The sequence below is a fragment of the Athene cunicularia genome, assembly GCF_003259725.1.
Source record: "Athene cunicularia isolate RWA chromosome 2 unlocalized genomic scaffold, athCun1 chr2_part1, whole genome shotgun sequence".
Classification (NCBI taxonomy): domain Eukaryota; kingdom Metazoa; phylum Chordata; class Aves; order Strigiformes; family Strigidae; genus Athene; species Athene cunicularia.
Window position 1 is genome coordinate 49,542,994 of NW_020799095.1, and position 15,287 is coordinate 49,558,280.

Below are 15,287 nucleotides of genomic sequence, written 5' to 3' on the forward strand. Positions count from 1 at the left end.
GCAAAAGACATGAGAGGATACCGTAGGGGACGTATACAGCGTTGCTTTCCCTGACAGGCAAGTGCTGGACTGAAAGAAAGAAATGTCTCTGATTTTGTGACAACTGTGCAAGAGACGGTTGTTTTCTGGCCTGAAAAGGTATTAGATTTTTAATGTTTTCACATTCTGTATCACAACAAAACCATGATTTTTCAAACAGGAAAGAAAAGACCATCTATTGCTTAAAGCAACGGCAACAACTTGCCTGTGACGTTATGAGAAAGTTTTAACTCTGTGCTCTGTCTTGTTCAGTTTGACTTGTACTTACCCCTCAGTCTCCTATGACAGGCAAGTGTTCTGGTCACGAAGGCACTGAGCTCTTCCAAGAGTCTTGTGTCTTTTCCACTGGAGTCACTGTATTTTGCTATTCCTTGTCAACAGGAACAGCAAAATGGAGGGACACTGTATAGCTCAATGACTGTAGCACCTCAGTCTTTCCTTATGGCTATAGTTTTTAGGATAAGCTCTATACTAACTCCGAGAAATCTTTCTGATTGAAATCAGCATGTGAATCCCCAACATATTATCTTTCATGGAAGAAAGTGGAATACAGAAATATTCTCAGGTATGTGTGCTCCCCGGATCTCACTATTCCTGCTGGTCAGTAGTCTGTACTTAGTCAAGTTAGCTTTGTTATAAATTAATAAATTAAATTATTAATAAATATTTAAAATTAATAAATTATAATTATTAAATTAATAAATGCTCTCTGACTAAAGATCTCACAGTTAATTACTGCAGAATCATGGTATAGCTCCAAAATAGAAAGCAGAGGATCTGCATGTGACTGTTCATTCTGTCTTCCCAGCAAGGTTTCCTTTAGTGGCAAAGAGCAGCTGCAGATAAAAATAGAAGGTGATAAGACACTAGGATCGTTAGTTAAATGCAGAAGTCACTCTCCGTGATGTCAAGGAGTCCAGAGCAACAATGAAGTCTCTCCGATTTATTAGTGCTGAAGCATTCGTTTCAAATGCAGAGTTTGCTAGGAAGAGTCTCGGTGGTGTTGCCCATAATCTTTTTCCTCTTCTTTTTAAAGCCAGCTATTTACTGGAGCAAGCAGAAGTGATTCATGACTTGGTAGAGAACTGGCCACTTGTTGACTTTAACATGGGAAAACTTTTGGGAACTACTGTGGACTACGAAGAAGACCTGAGCTACAGAACATGCTCTGTGTGCTTGGAAAGCTGTCTGACAGGGCTGAGAGACTATGTCCTGAATCATCCTTCTCTCTACATGAAAAGGTTGAAAGTGGTCGACCTGACGGGTATAAAAGATGTTGAAGTCCAGTTTTGTGAGTGCAAGAAGACAATGGGCAGGTGGGCCAGGACACAACTGTTTTCTAAGCTTTGTTTAGAACTGCTGGTTTATCTGCAACAAACACAGTGCAATCCAGGTACTTTTGAAATCAGTATTGATGTGCTAATTGACTTGTTTGTTACAGAGAGGAACTATGAGCTGGTAGTGCAGGCCCTGTTGAAGAGATGCTATTGTCCACTGAAGATCTGCTGTGTGGCATTTAGATCTGACAACCTGGCTTTGCAGAAATTCTTCTATATCATAAAACTCATTGATCCCTCTTTGTTGCGCAAACTGGAAATAGTTCACAATGTTCGCTTGGAAATGGAACACTTGGACATACTCCTCAACAGTATCCACTTCCCTCTACTGATGTCCTTGACCTTGCCAGCACGAACATTTAATGTGCAGAGGTTCACAGCTGCAGATGAACAGATGCTTATTAACATTGGAGAAAAGATGGGTGAAATGACACAGCTGACCGAGCTGAGTGTGCCTTTTTCTATACTCACAGGAAGAATACAGCAACTGCTCAGGTAATTTGGTCATCCTGCTTTCAGTCAAACTGTAAAGAACAGCCGTTTGTGCCAACAGCAAGCTGAGAATCTCTGAGAATAAGGGAAGTGAGTATATCTCAGGGTGTGTGTGAGAAGGGGAAGCAGGAAGCTAGGAAAGAATATTTGTTGGGGAGAACTGGAAGTCAATGCATATCTAATACACTTAGAAGAACTGACTGTTCTTATTAGTCGTCCAGAGCCCATCCAATTAGTATAATGAGAATATACTTTTGGCTACTACATAAGAAAGGGTTACACCCACACGCTGATTTACCACATTCTTGAGCTATTTCAATCAGCTTGGACTGGCCTTTGGTGCAAAACCTGAGTCATATTGCAAGTATTTTTCAGAGTCTCTGGTGAATTTTTATCCTCTAAAAACCAGGAAGTAAATATACTAAAATTCCACAGATCTGTATTTTCAGGCGAGCAGAGGGATAGTAGACTTTGATTTGAGACTGATTTCAGTTGTTTGTTGTGTCTGTCAGTCTCAAGGCAAGAGAGATCTGATGTTTTTCTGTACTGCAAATTAAGGTAATATAAGAATATTCATGACGAATTCCTGGGGAAAAAATGGCAATTTTCAAAAAGATAACAAGCTGCCAGTGAATGGTGTTCATATTTGAACAGAAAATGTTAACTGTATGCTTTTCAGAGCACCTGGAAAAAAAAAAAAAAAAAAAAAAAGGCAGACAGAAGTTTCATTGAGACACATCATCTTGGTCTAAAATTCCTTCTGTATGAAGTAATTTCATTTAAAAGTTGTGAGCAGCACACTGCTTATATTGATAAAAATAAATTACAAGTTTCTAAACTTGATATGGCTGAGGTCTGTGGCAGAAGTCTCACTAAGATTTAACATGTATGAAAGGGATCTCTTGATTTTTACCTGTCAGAACTATTTTATATTCAACAAGAATATTTGCACATAATGTCAGGTACACTTCTTCCAACCTTCTGCATCATCAGAATGCCTCTTTGCAACTCGAGGACAATACAACATGTAAACCTCTTGGGCATTTAAAAACATAGTAGAAACAAAACTAGAATCAAAAGCAGATGTCTCGTTAGAATATTGATTGGCTTTCATCTTGTCATGAATAATTCCTAATGGAAATGTTCTGAATCTCTGGAATTATAACAGCTGCCTACAAGAAGCAGCCACTAAAGCTTTTATGGTAGTAATGATCTGCTATTAATTCAGCAAGTAATAGATGCCTGAAAACATATAACTGGTTACAAAATAGACACATAGAATGTTACCAAATTAATCCTCATTAAAAACAACACAGCTGGAATTTTGTAAAGTAGGAGCTAATTCATACATCTGATTTCAGGCAAAAAATATACTTGTCATTGTTGGCACATTCTTCTGTTTCTCAAAAGAAGTTAGAAAAAATAATAGACGTGGCACATGGCTGCACTCATAATTTTGTAAATGTAGCTTTTCAATGTTTTATGCCATAAAACTTTTTTTCTCTTTAATTCTGCAGCCCACTAAAAACTCCACTGAAGATGCTGGATGTTTCTAACTGCTCATTGAACCATGCTGATATGGCTTATTTAGCCAATAGCTTCCATGCTAATCACTTAGAGGCCCTGGACCTGAGTGGTCACGATATTCCTGACCTTTACCCATCAATATTCTTTAGGCTTCTCAGACATTCTTCTTCAGTACTCAGGAGTCTTACCTTGGAGGACTGTAACATCCAAGACACTCATGTCAACATGTTGATTTTAGGTTTAAGCGCTTGTCAGAAACTACAGGAATTCAAGTTTCTTGGAAACCCACTGTCATCCCAAGCACTTAAACACCTTTTCACATTTCTCTGTGAGTTGCCAATGCTGAAATACGTGGAGTTCCCAGTTCCAAGGGACTGCTACCCTATTGGCATCACCTACCCAGTTGATGATGCAAGTCTCTGCAGATTTGATCGTCAAAAATATGCAAGTGTAGCAGAGGAGCTTAACCTCATTTTACTCCAAGCAAATAGGGAGGATGTGAAGGCTTCAACTCCACTCTTCGGCAGTTATGATGCAGCTGTTCACGAGACGAACAATGAACTGGGAGCTTACTTGATCAAGTCCTTCAAAGAGACTTTAGAAAAGCTCAATACTTCTCTTAACAAAATGAGTTAAATGTGTAAAATAGTGGTACTGAGATGCTCTGTCAAATGAGATGTTAATTTAGTCTTTTCTAGTACTGTTCCTTCATTGGTCGGTCTTGAGTTTTCTTTAATTTTTGTGACTGAATTTATGTCTGTTTGAATAGCCTCTGATCCACTGAGGTATTGAAACTGTGCTGTATCTATTGCATACACATTACATAAGCACTACTTGCTCTCAGAAGAGTGGAGGACCCTTAATAGCTTCTTATTTTACACAAAAGTACTTCATTTATCAGTGTCGTGGTTGGAGCCCAGAGGGGAGCTGAGCACTACTCAGCCATTCACTCACTCCTTCCCCCTCAGAATGGGAAGGAAAAAAATGAAGCAAAAGACTCAAAAATCAAGATAAGGATGGGGAGGCATGTCTCAGCCATTATGGTCTCAGGCAAAAGACAGATTTGCTAGAGGAAGAAAAATAACATCACTTTACTTCAAATACTAATAAAATCAACACTTAACAGAGTGAGACAGTGAAAAGGGTTACCACATCATAAAAACACATCCCACCACCTCTCTCTTCTTCCCAGGCTCAGTCTTCTTCCCAATATCTCTACTTTCTTCCCCCAGTGGCGCAGGGGTGGAGAATAGGGGGGTTTTGGTCAGTCTGCTGCTCTTTCATCCTTGGGGGGAGGGAAGCATTTCTTCCCCTGCTTCACATGGCTCCCCTCGAACAGGAGACAGTCCTCCATGAGTTTTATCTGGTGTGAGTTCTTCCCATGGGCTCCAGCCCTTAACAACTGCTCCAGCATGGGTCACTCCTGCATGTTGCCAGCCTCCCAGTGCCAAACAGCAAGGGCTTCTTCCCTCACAGTTCTGGCCTACTTTAAGTGCAGCCACCTGCTCCATCGTGGGGTCCTCCACAGGCTGCAGGTCAGCATCTGCTCCACTGTGGTCCTCCATGGGTGGCAGGGGGGCAGCCTGCCCTCTCACCACAGGATACAGTGGGAATCCCTGCACCGACACACCTCCCCCTGTCTTCCTTCCACTGACCTCAGTGTTTGCATAGGTGTCCCACTTGTAACTTCTCCTCACAACTCCCACTCCTCCTCCCAGGTTCCCCTTCTTAAGTACATTATTGCAGATGCATGGCCACTATCACAAATGGAATCAGCCCTGGTCAGAGGTGGGTCCAACTTGGAGCCAGGGGAGCTTTCAAAAATCTTCTCATAAGGAGCCACCACTGTAGCCCCCTCCCCCACTACCAAGAACCCCACCACACAAACCCAGCACACTTAGTAAAACAATAGGTGTCTAAGCTTGGTTGATTTATTATACAGTTTCCTCTGGATTTGGCAGTGAAGTTTGTAGCCCTACAGAAAAGACAGGAAAGTCCTTTCCCAAGTCCAGCAGGATGTCCCAAAGATTGTGCACCTATCCTCACCTATGGCTCCCTAAAGCAATTTTTGGTTTTGCCCTTGGCCTTCTGAATTCACCAGTCTGTGTTTTATTCAGCACATTCCCAGCAGTGGGGATCTATAGCAGCCTCCCTGTCCCTGTGCCTCTCTTTCTTCTGCAGAGGCAAGCACAATATACCCTCTTTTGCCTGGGGAATTAGAGAGTTTGTCTAATACATTGTGCTGATGAGGAGTAAAATTCCATATTGAGGAGGCATCAAACCAAATGGCTGGATGACAGTTTTCCTCCCACCTCTCTCACCAATATAAAGCAGCCTGTGAGGACTCCGCTGAAGCTCTTGCAAAGTGTATTTTACAGAGGTGTACCAGGACAGTGCTTCACAGCCATGCTTGTGATGTCAGCAAATGAGTGCCTCGAGCTGGTCCCTTTTGTTGAATCAGTTTCTCGGCTGGTAGAATGTATCTTGCTGTTTTCAGCTGTTTTAAAGAAAGTCTGGGACAGTGGTAACAATGTAAAAAAGACTGGTGCTGAAAACACTCGTAGAGAAATGAATTCAAAGCCAATTTCAAAAATGTAGAGAAGGTTCAAGGGTGGGTTGCTAACTAGTTCATCTTCATAAAACACTGCCCTCTTCTGCCAGGACTGTGTACACACACACACAGAGTAGTTGGAATGTGGATAAAGGGGCCAACAGGATGTCATGATGCACCAGTGGGGCCACAAAACAAATCTGGGGATAGTACTGTAACAGGGCAGAAATCCCTGGGTAGTAGTAAAGTGTCATAGTCTACCCAGTTTCTCACCTGTAATACTGCAGATAGACCAAAGAGAAAAATATTAGCAAACATTACATATTGTCAGTCAATTTTAGACTGCTGATAACAGTGTCTGTCAACTCTCCCAGAGCCCAAACTGCTCTGATGTAAACTAGAGACTTGGTTAAATTCTAGATGATCCAAAATAAATTTTAAAAAGCTGCTCAGGTTAACGCCCAGCACTCTGCCATTAAAAACACTTTAACGGTTCATGAAAACTTGATTAAACAGCTGTAGCAGGAGTTGAGGTATCATTGTAGCATTAAAGATCATTATTAAAACAACACAAGCAGCTTACTTGTATTATACTGTAAGTATTATACATACATTATTATGTATAATTATACATACATTATTATGTATAATACTTATAGTATATTATTGAAATAATACTAGATCTTGTCATCTGAGGGTAAGACAGATTCATTTAGGCACTGCTGGTTTGTGAAGCTTTCTGTTTACCCACAATAAGAATATAGCTACTAACCTAGTTTACAAAAAAAAATAAATGGACTGAGTACTAAGCAGGTTTCATAGCATGCATTTAAATGATCTTTTTTTTTATGTTTTAGCTTATGTTCTTCCTTTGAACATGTTTCATTGATTAGACATATGATGGTACAATTAAAAGTGAATGGACATGACCTGATTATGTTTACAGAGCGCACAAAAAAGAAGTAATTTAAGTTGCTGAGACAAGTAGCTGTGATTTTAAAAATGCCAGAATTAGGTTCCATAACATATTGCTTATATTTGGACAGAGTTCCACATACTCCCTTGTCCTTGTCTTTACCTTTCATTCCCCCTGACCTTGCTGTTCTTTCCATTCTAGACTTGACCTGTGTGACTTCTCAGCCAGTTATAAATGGTTTGAATTTTGCTAGGCCAAAGATCTACTGCTTTGGGATGAGTAGTCACACTTCCTCTTGCTGGGAGAGGAAATTCCATGTTCAGTAGCTGCAAACCTCTGTGTAGTGATTCCTTCACCCTGGCAGCAGGGCCAGCTAACGGGCTGTACCTGGAGGTGAAGGTTGGCCATTTTGGAACCATGTTGTGCTACAACAGCCAGTCCCTGCCTGCTTCAGTACACACAAAATGGACAGTTTGTTCATAGATCAGCTCTTGTTTCAGAATATTTAGATGCCTTACAAAGTCTGCTGCCTATGAAGCTATCTCTCTGCTTTCTCCTTGCAAAACCAGTCCTGGTCCACACCTTTATCTTATTTCCTCCTTCTTCTCCTTCCTACAAACTCCTGATTGTCTTCCATTTTCAGTCTTACATACATATGCTTTCAATTTATGACTCTCTAGGCCAGAAGGAGTGTATATAGAGTCCATAATTTTAGTTTCAGTGCCCAGTGAGGATCAGCACTATACCCGTTTCAAAAATTCCCTTTGAGCCTGGAGTATGGAGTGCACTGCATTAAAGTGGTGCACGTGTATCACTTCATGCAGAATAGCTGTGAATGACTGACAAACACCTGGAGCACATGGATCCATGTGCAAAAAGGATTTGGATCCTGTTCCTGGGAAGCCAGATGCTCTGCAGAAGCATGCAGACATTTTCAAAGACTTGCCATCTTCTAAAATGCTTTTTGATAGGATTGAAGCAAAAGCTTTATTGTTTACAGTTGCATGTTAACATTTTATTGCATGAACTATAGTATTAACTAGAATGTGGGTATATCAGTGCTTTGAATAGTATTGAATCCAAAAGGCTGAACTGCGATAAAACACTGCTAGTATGTGACAACAGTATTTTACTGACACAAAACTATCAAATCTCAAAACTTGTTAGGAGAAAGTGGATTTTGGGCAAGGAGGGATTTGTACCCTTCTGGAATGGAAGTAGGTATTCTATTTCTCTTTTAAATCACAGACATTCCGACTTTAGAGACAACTTGTTCCAAGGTCTGAAGAATTTCAGACCAGCTGCATGCAGTTACCTTTGCTGTGGTGACAGGTGCTTCTTTGTGGAAATCCTGTCCTTACTTTTCAGATATCCTACCTTTGTCTCTTAAGTCTCTTTCTTAATTATGGTTGTTATTGCTGGTTTTAAATACAGGCTAAGATGTAGCATTTTGGTGTTGCAGTGGTGTGCTGGTTTTGGCCGGGATAGAGTTCATTTTCTTCATAGTAGCTAGTACAGGGCTGTGTTTTGGATTTGTGCTGAGAACAGTGCTGATAATACAGAGATGTTTTCATTACTGATGAGAAGTCCTTCCACAGAGTCAAGCCCTTTTCTGCTTCTCACCCCACCCTACCTGCAAGGAGGCTGGGGGTGCACAAGGAGTTGGGAGGGGACACAGCTGGGACAGCTGACCCCAACTGACCAAAGGGATATCCCAGACCATATGGTGTCACGCTCAGCATATAAAGCTGGGGGAAGAAGAAGGAAAGTGGGACACATTCAGTGTGATGGCTTTTGTCTTCCCAAGTCACCACTATGCATGATAGAGCCCGCTTTCCTGGAGATGGCTGAGCACCTGCCTGCCGATGGGAACTGGTGAATGAATTCCTTATTTTGCTTTGCTTGCATATGTGGCTTTTGCATTACCTATTAATCTGTCTTTTATCTCAACCCACGACTTTTCTCACTTCTACGCTATCAGTTCTGTCCCCAGTCCCACCAGGGTGATAGTTAGCAAGCAGCTGTGTGGTGCTTAGCTGCTGGCTGGGGTTAAACCAAGACAGACATTTTTGGCACCCAACATGAGCCTCGAAGGGTTTGAGATGATGACAGGTTTGACTGGAATGTGTCAGATCAAATTTATAGCTGTTATTGCTGTTTAGCTATTAATTGATAATCTTTGTGCTTGACATTAGTGGCTGCTCATTGGTGGCTGCTTTTTGCTTTCACTGTTTGCTGTAGTGCTGTATCGCTTATTACATGACTCTGCTGTGCCTGGGAACATTTTGATAACAGCAATGGCGATGTGCCTGGGCTGGCAGATGGCCAGGGCATTGCTGCAGTTTCCGTGCTGCTGCACTGGACAGGCTGGAACTCCAGTCTGAACTCAAGCTGAAGGGACTGTGACCTGTGGATAAGTTCATGCAGGAGCAGAACACCACGAAGTGTCTGTAGCCACGGCTAACCCCATGCTAGAGCAGTTACAACTCTAAGTGTTTGTGGCTGTGGTTATGTCAGTGCTGCAGCAGGTATACCTCTGCAGAGATTGTGGTACAAGGGTAAATCCACACTGGAGAAGGTACACCTCAGAGCATCTGTGGCTGTGCTTGAGGCCATGCTGGAGCACCTCAAAGTGGTCATGGATAAACCCACAACAAAGCAGGTATGCCCCTGGAGGGACTGTGGCTGTGCGTAAGGCCATGCTGGAGCATGGTCCTGGTTCAGCTAGGATAGGGTTAAGTTTCCCCATCAGAGAGAGAGGGGGAAGGGATCTCCAGCCAGGTTATTCATACCATGCTGGTGTCAGGTCCAGGGGGCGGAACCTTTTTTTACTTTCTCTTTGGTTTTTTGGTGGCAGGACACACGTCGGGTTTGTTCCATAACCATTTGCGGTATTTCTCTGTATATCTTTTGCCTTGCTTACCGTTATTGCTGTTTACTGTTGCTATCATTGCTACTGTTGTTGTTCAGATTGTTTACCACACTGTTGTATTAAATTTCTTCTTATTTTAGCCCGGGTTTGTGCCTCACTGCCAGCCTGACCAGCTGAGGGTGGGGCAGGGGCAACGGCAACGTGCTCTCTGTTCCCGGCAGGGCTTAAACCACCACAAGCACATACACTTCTGAAGGCATTGAGGCCCATGGAGAAGGCCACGCTGGAACAAGCACACCTCAAAGCAAGCGTGGCTGTGAATAAGTCTGTGCTGCAGAAGCTATAACCCAGGAGGGACTGTGATTCATAGGTAAGGCTCCGCTTGGAGCAGTCTGTGGTTAAATCCAAGCCAGAGCAGGGGCAAGGGGAGGAGTTCATTGCAATATTAAACCCTATGCTGTGGTGCAAAGGGACCAGGAGTGGAGATTGTAGTGGAAATACCTTTAACTTGTTACAACCTGGGATTTGAATTGCATGTTATAGGAATTTCTATAGCAGGAACCACCTGAACCAGTGAAGAACAAGTCTTAAAAGAATCAGTGCAAGAGCAGCAGCAACCCAACCTGAGCTGGCTTTGGTGCCCAGTAACTCCACACAACACACCACCTCTCCTCTCCCAAGTGATCACTATAACAAATGGAGCCCAAAGGCATAGACTAAATGAACTCAGTGGACATTATGTGGACATTTGTGAACATTTTATGGGCATTTTACAGACCTAGTTGCCAGCTGAGGTTAAACCACACTTGGCTTGCTCCAACAAGGATGTGTGCCCTCTCTTAGAAGAATTCCTGCATCTTCTCTGCCCCAGCAGTGCCGATTATGGTTTGGGTCTGCTCCTTCTTTTTACCGTGTGTGTTGGAACTGGCATTCTGCTATTAGAGAAGGAGTAATGCTACAACTATCTAGGCATATAAAGTTACCTTATACTTTGCAAGTGCATCCAAATATTGATTTAATCCTGCCTTGTAGTGATGTTTGATTGGGTTTTATGTTGATTCATTCCTTATGCCTCCCTAGAAATGAGACTAAATTGGCTACCTTGGCTTTGCTGGAAGAGGTGCTTCCCCTGCAAGTTGGAGACTTGAATAGACAAGACTGCTCAACCTACTTCTTGTTGGTTTGGAAGCACAACTTGTAACATTTAGGTTACCAACATACAGACATATTGAACTATCTGCCAAAGTACTCAAATTGTGTGGAGGGTTACTACAGGTTACTAAAAACTTATCATTAATGAAGCAAACTCATCAACAATATAACAGCAAATCTACTTACAATAAATGACTCATATCAACTGAATTAGATAGATTCCAGAAGGGGCCAAACCATCCCAGAGAGGAAGATAAATCAATCCCAGAGAGGGACCCAACCATCCCAAAGGTGGGAGGACAAACCAACCCAAGCCCTGAAGTGGGCCCAGAGAAGGGCCAATGAAGTTACAGGTAATAGACAGTCTCACTTCAAAGATTATCCACATTATGTAGTCTGGAGTCAGCCAGGCATCCCCAGCAAGGGTCCAAGATCTCATAGAAAGTTCACAAAGAGAGTTCAAGGGAAAAGTACATGCAGGATGAAAAGTTCCAAGAGGCTCCATTTTGGTTAAAAATTAAGTAATTTTTATATTGTAGAACCATGAAAGAGCATAGGACTCTGCCACACTGAGCAGCCAACAGGTGCTACTGATTCCTGATTTTCACCTGGAATAGCCAATAGATGATGATGTTTTCTGTTCTTTCAGATCAATTTTTATTTTTCCAGATTGTTTTCCTGTTCTTTCAGTTAGAACAGCAGTTACTCCGATTCTTATTTTCCTCAGTATGTTTTTCCCTTTTTCTACACTATTTTTCATCTTTTCAAACCACGCTGCTAGCTAATACAGTTCATTGTTTGGTGCACTTGGTGATCTCAGGCTGTCTCCCATTTCTAGGTACACAGCTATGTTTCAATGATTCCATCTGCACTTTCCAAGGATGCTTCTGGTTTACAAACCTAATTGTCAGGCTGGCAGGTGTTTTGCCAATTATTAGACCTAGCATAAAGGACACAGCCAGCATAAAGATGAACCAATAACCCAATTGTATTTGATACAAAAGGGTCAGCACATGGGTGAGCACTGGGGATACAAACAAGTCAGTCAGATTATGCATAATTGACATCAGTCCCACTGACCCCAACAACAACACCACCACACAATCAACAACAGGTGGAATAAATGGTGAAATGCAGTCTTTCATAGAAAGGACAGGAGACAACCAAGTCAAGAAGCCAAACACATAAGACCAAGGAAGCCACATACTGGATCTCTACACAGCCCACGTTTACAAAAGCCAGACCTGACTGGAGCCCAGTCCCAGAGAGGCAGGAGGTCCTTCCCCAACAGGGAACTCTGCACAGGGCATCCACCTCACAGACAGACACTGCCCCTGCCTGCAAGTGGTCCCAGCTTTTATCCCTAAGTGGGACACCTGACCTTTGCTTACTTAATGCAGACACCTGGGGCTCATTTACCCAATGGCTCTATCTGCCAGGCCGGCGGCACCCTGGAGGGAAGCCTAAAGGCAAACTCACCCCCCTTTGTGAAGGACTTTGGGAATCACCCATATGTCAACCTTAATTTGGGGCTTGGGGTTGAAACCCCAGCATCTCAGCAGGCCATTTCTTCTTTTTAGTAATCTTCCTTTTCTAATAAGGTCCCTTTTGTGGCTACTCATATCACTTGGCCACTTCCTCTAGATGGTGAATGGAATAGCATGTTAAATGGTTGGTGAAGGAACTCCAAATCAACAGATATGTAAGTGACTAGCAGTGTGCTGCTGTTCCTTTGATTTTTGTGACAGAGGAGAGAAGCTAAATCAGCTAGTTAGGTGTCCCCAGAACTGTAGATGTAGATGTGGACCTGAAAACTTTAGTGTTGCAAAATTCCTTCCCCCTCCTCGAAACATAACAGAAAAGTGTAGATTACCTGTGTAACTACTTTGCAAATGTATTTTCTATTTTCCTGGGAATGGTGCTTCTGAAGTGCAGAATGTTTATTTTTCACATCAACACAGGAATGAGGTATTAACTTAAAATGGCAGTGTTGTCAACCACTACTCAAACAGGAAAAGGAAAAAAATTCATAAAGTTATAAGCCTACTCTGAATATAAACATTCATTTTGGTTAGCTTTAAGCAGTGCAAGTGTAGATTCCCTCAGTATTCATCAAGCATGTGACTTCTGGATGGGGAGTCTGGTTTAGCTTATTGCATTTCAGGAAAAAATAAATAAGGCTGGTTTTATTATAAAGATGTCATTTGTGTATCAAATGTATAGCATGGGCTTGTGAGGATTTTAAAAAATACCTATTGAATTTCCCTTTCAAGGAACTCTGAAACTATGTTCTGAAAACTTGGCACATCTCTGCCCATGTGAAATTAAAGTTATCCATTTCCTTCTGCATTTTTGTGATTATTTCAGTAAAAATCACTAGTCAGTCAAAGTGCTTCAGCTTCTATTCCTAAAGCAGTATTTTCCCAGAGTCTAGGGCCAGTATCAAACAAACAAACAAAACCCAAACACGACCAAAACCTACTATTTAATGGAAAATTCAAGGACAATACACCCACTTCTCTAAAAACATATCCAGTTCATACCTAAAATGCTATACTCTACAGGACAGGCCATTAGACATCGAGAAACTTGCTTTGTGAAAAGATTTCTAGTATGCATCTCAGTAAGCTAAGAAAAGTTATCGTGCACCAAAACTTTTCAACCAAGTAACCTGCATATTTTAAATATCAGATAGATATAATATATATTGTAATATTATATATATATATATTAAATTAGAGTTAGCTTTCACTCTTGACAAAGAATGTCAGCAGAGACTTTTGTTTGGTACCTTTAGTTTGCTTCTTTAGTACCATACAAGTACTGAGTGCAAATGCATCCAGTTTTAAACCAAAGAAACACTTTCTACTTGCTCTGAGGACATCAGTCTAAATGTAGTTTGTCTAGAAGAACAACAGCTGCTCTTTCATGCTTGTCTTAGCCAACCTAAGACTCCGATTTCACTCAAAAAATAAACCCCCCATCCCAATTCCAGCCAACCATTCCAACACCTGCTTTGGCTAGAACTGATTACGTGGTCAGCGAGTCAGTTGGCCACTGATCTCTCTGGGAAAAATATTAAAAAGAATTGTTGCCAAACAGTTACAAACTCTGCTGCTGCCATGTCACAACCCTTCGCTTTTTCTTCCTCACCATGCTCCCTCTTGCTACCCTCCATCTTATCCCCTGCTTTAGCTTTTAAGCCACTCTGTGCTTCCTACTATACTTCTTGCACAACCAATTATTCAGGGGAGGTGGAACAAAAAAAACCAACACCACCAAAAAATCCCCAGAAAGACAGCAGTCCCCCATTTCTCCTGGGTGTTTGCAGTGACAGACTAGGAGACAGGTACTGATGTATTTGGAGGTTTAGGTGCCAAACTAGTAAGTGCCTACTGACCACATTCAAGATGATTTTTCAGGGCGAAAACCATGACATTTCGTTTCCACTCAATTCTTTAAAAAGAAAAATAATAAGGAAATCTTTACATTCTTAGAATCAGGCCAGCTTATCTCCTAAAGACTCTGGTCTTCAAGGCATTTCCACACCAAAATTTCTCAATAGAATGACTGTTAATTAATTAACTATATGTGTTTTTAACATTCACTAATGAAAATCTAAATGTTTGAAGCATTTGAACCCTTAAGCTCTTATTCTTGGGGGGCCACAAAAGATATTATCACAGGAAAACCGGACAGTATAAAAACTAACTACAGAGCTCAGGGCAGGTGTGGTGGGGGCACTAACAATGGCATGGGGGTGCCCCACATGGGGTTCTCCTGAATATTCCTGGTGAGGGATAAGGCAATTGGAAAGTAACTAAAAGCAAGCAGAGACCTGACATGCACTCTGTGGAGGTCCGCAGAACACACCAAAAGGCATGTGGAGGCTCCCAGGTTTCAGTAAAAGACATTTGGAGGTGCCCTGACTACACATAAAGTGCTGGAAGTACAAAGGAGTTAAGACACAGTCATTGCCCAAACCTAATGCTAATTCCAATCCTAAAACAGCCGTAGTGGTGTACCAGTAAGCTCTGCTATGCATCATGACCTTCAGAATACCTTTCGGTGTGCTTCAGGCATATCTGGGAGCTGTCTCAAGTGCACCAGAAGCATATCAAGGACTTTCTGTGCTCCCCACTGGTCTCTGAGTGCTTCTGAGTTGAATCATGGCCTTTTGAGTGACATTTTGTGCACACCAGGCTCTGCCAAATGCCTTCTGGTATGCCCACAGAGTCTCCATCAGTCTTGCCTTGCACCTAAGGGCCCCTAGAGAGCTTTTGATGGGTCCCAGGCCTCAGAGCCTATCCCTAAACTGAATCTTTACCATAAGCCACCCAGTTGTCTAGGAACACCTGCTGATGGCCCTGCACCACGGGCCTCTAAGTGCCCTTTAATGTG

The 15,287-nt window shown here is 42.1% G+C and overlaps 1 protein-coding gene across 1 annotated transcript; it reads left to right on the forward strand.

The window, feature by feature from the left end:
* Positions 1-966: 966 nt before the first annotated feature.
* Positions 967-4,031, forward strand: LRRC14B (leucine rich repeat containing 14B). Its single transcript, XM_026843231.1, has 2 exons — positions 967-1,871; positions 3,386-4,031. The coding sequence occupies exons 1-2, from the start codon at positions 967-969 to the stop codon at positions 4,029-4,031; spliced, it is 1,551 nt and encodes a 516-aa protein (XP_026699032.1).
* The last annotated feature ends 11,256 nt before the right edge of the window (positions 4,032-15,287 follow it).

Bases quoted from the DNA above. Each gene is read 5' to 3' on its own strand.
- LRRC14B (XM_026843231.1), top strand. From the start codon at position 967: ATGAAGTCTCTCCGATTTATTAGTGCTGAAGCATTCGTTTCAAATGCA. The intron at 1,872-3,385 runs GTAATTTGGTCA...TTAATTCTGCAG, and splicing joins AGAATACAGCAACTGCTCAG to CCCACTAAAAACTCCACTGA.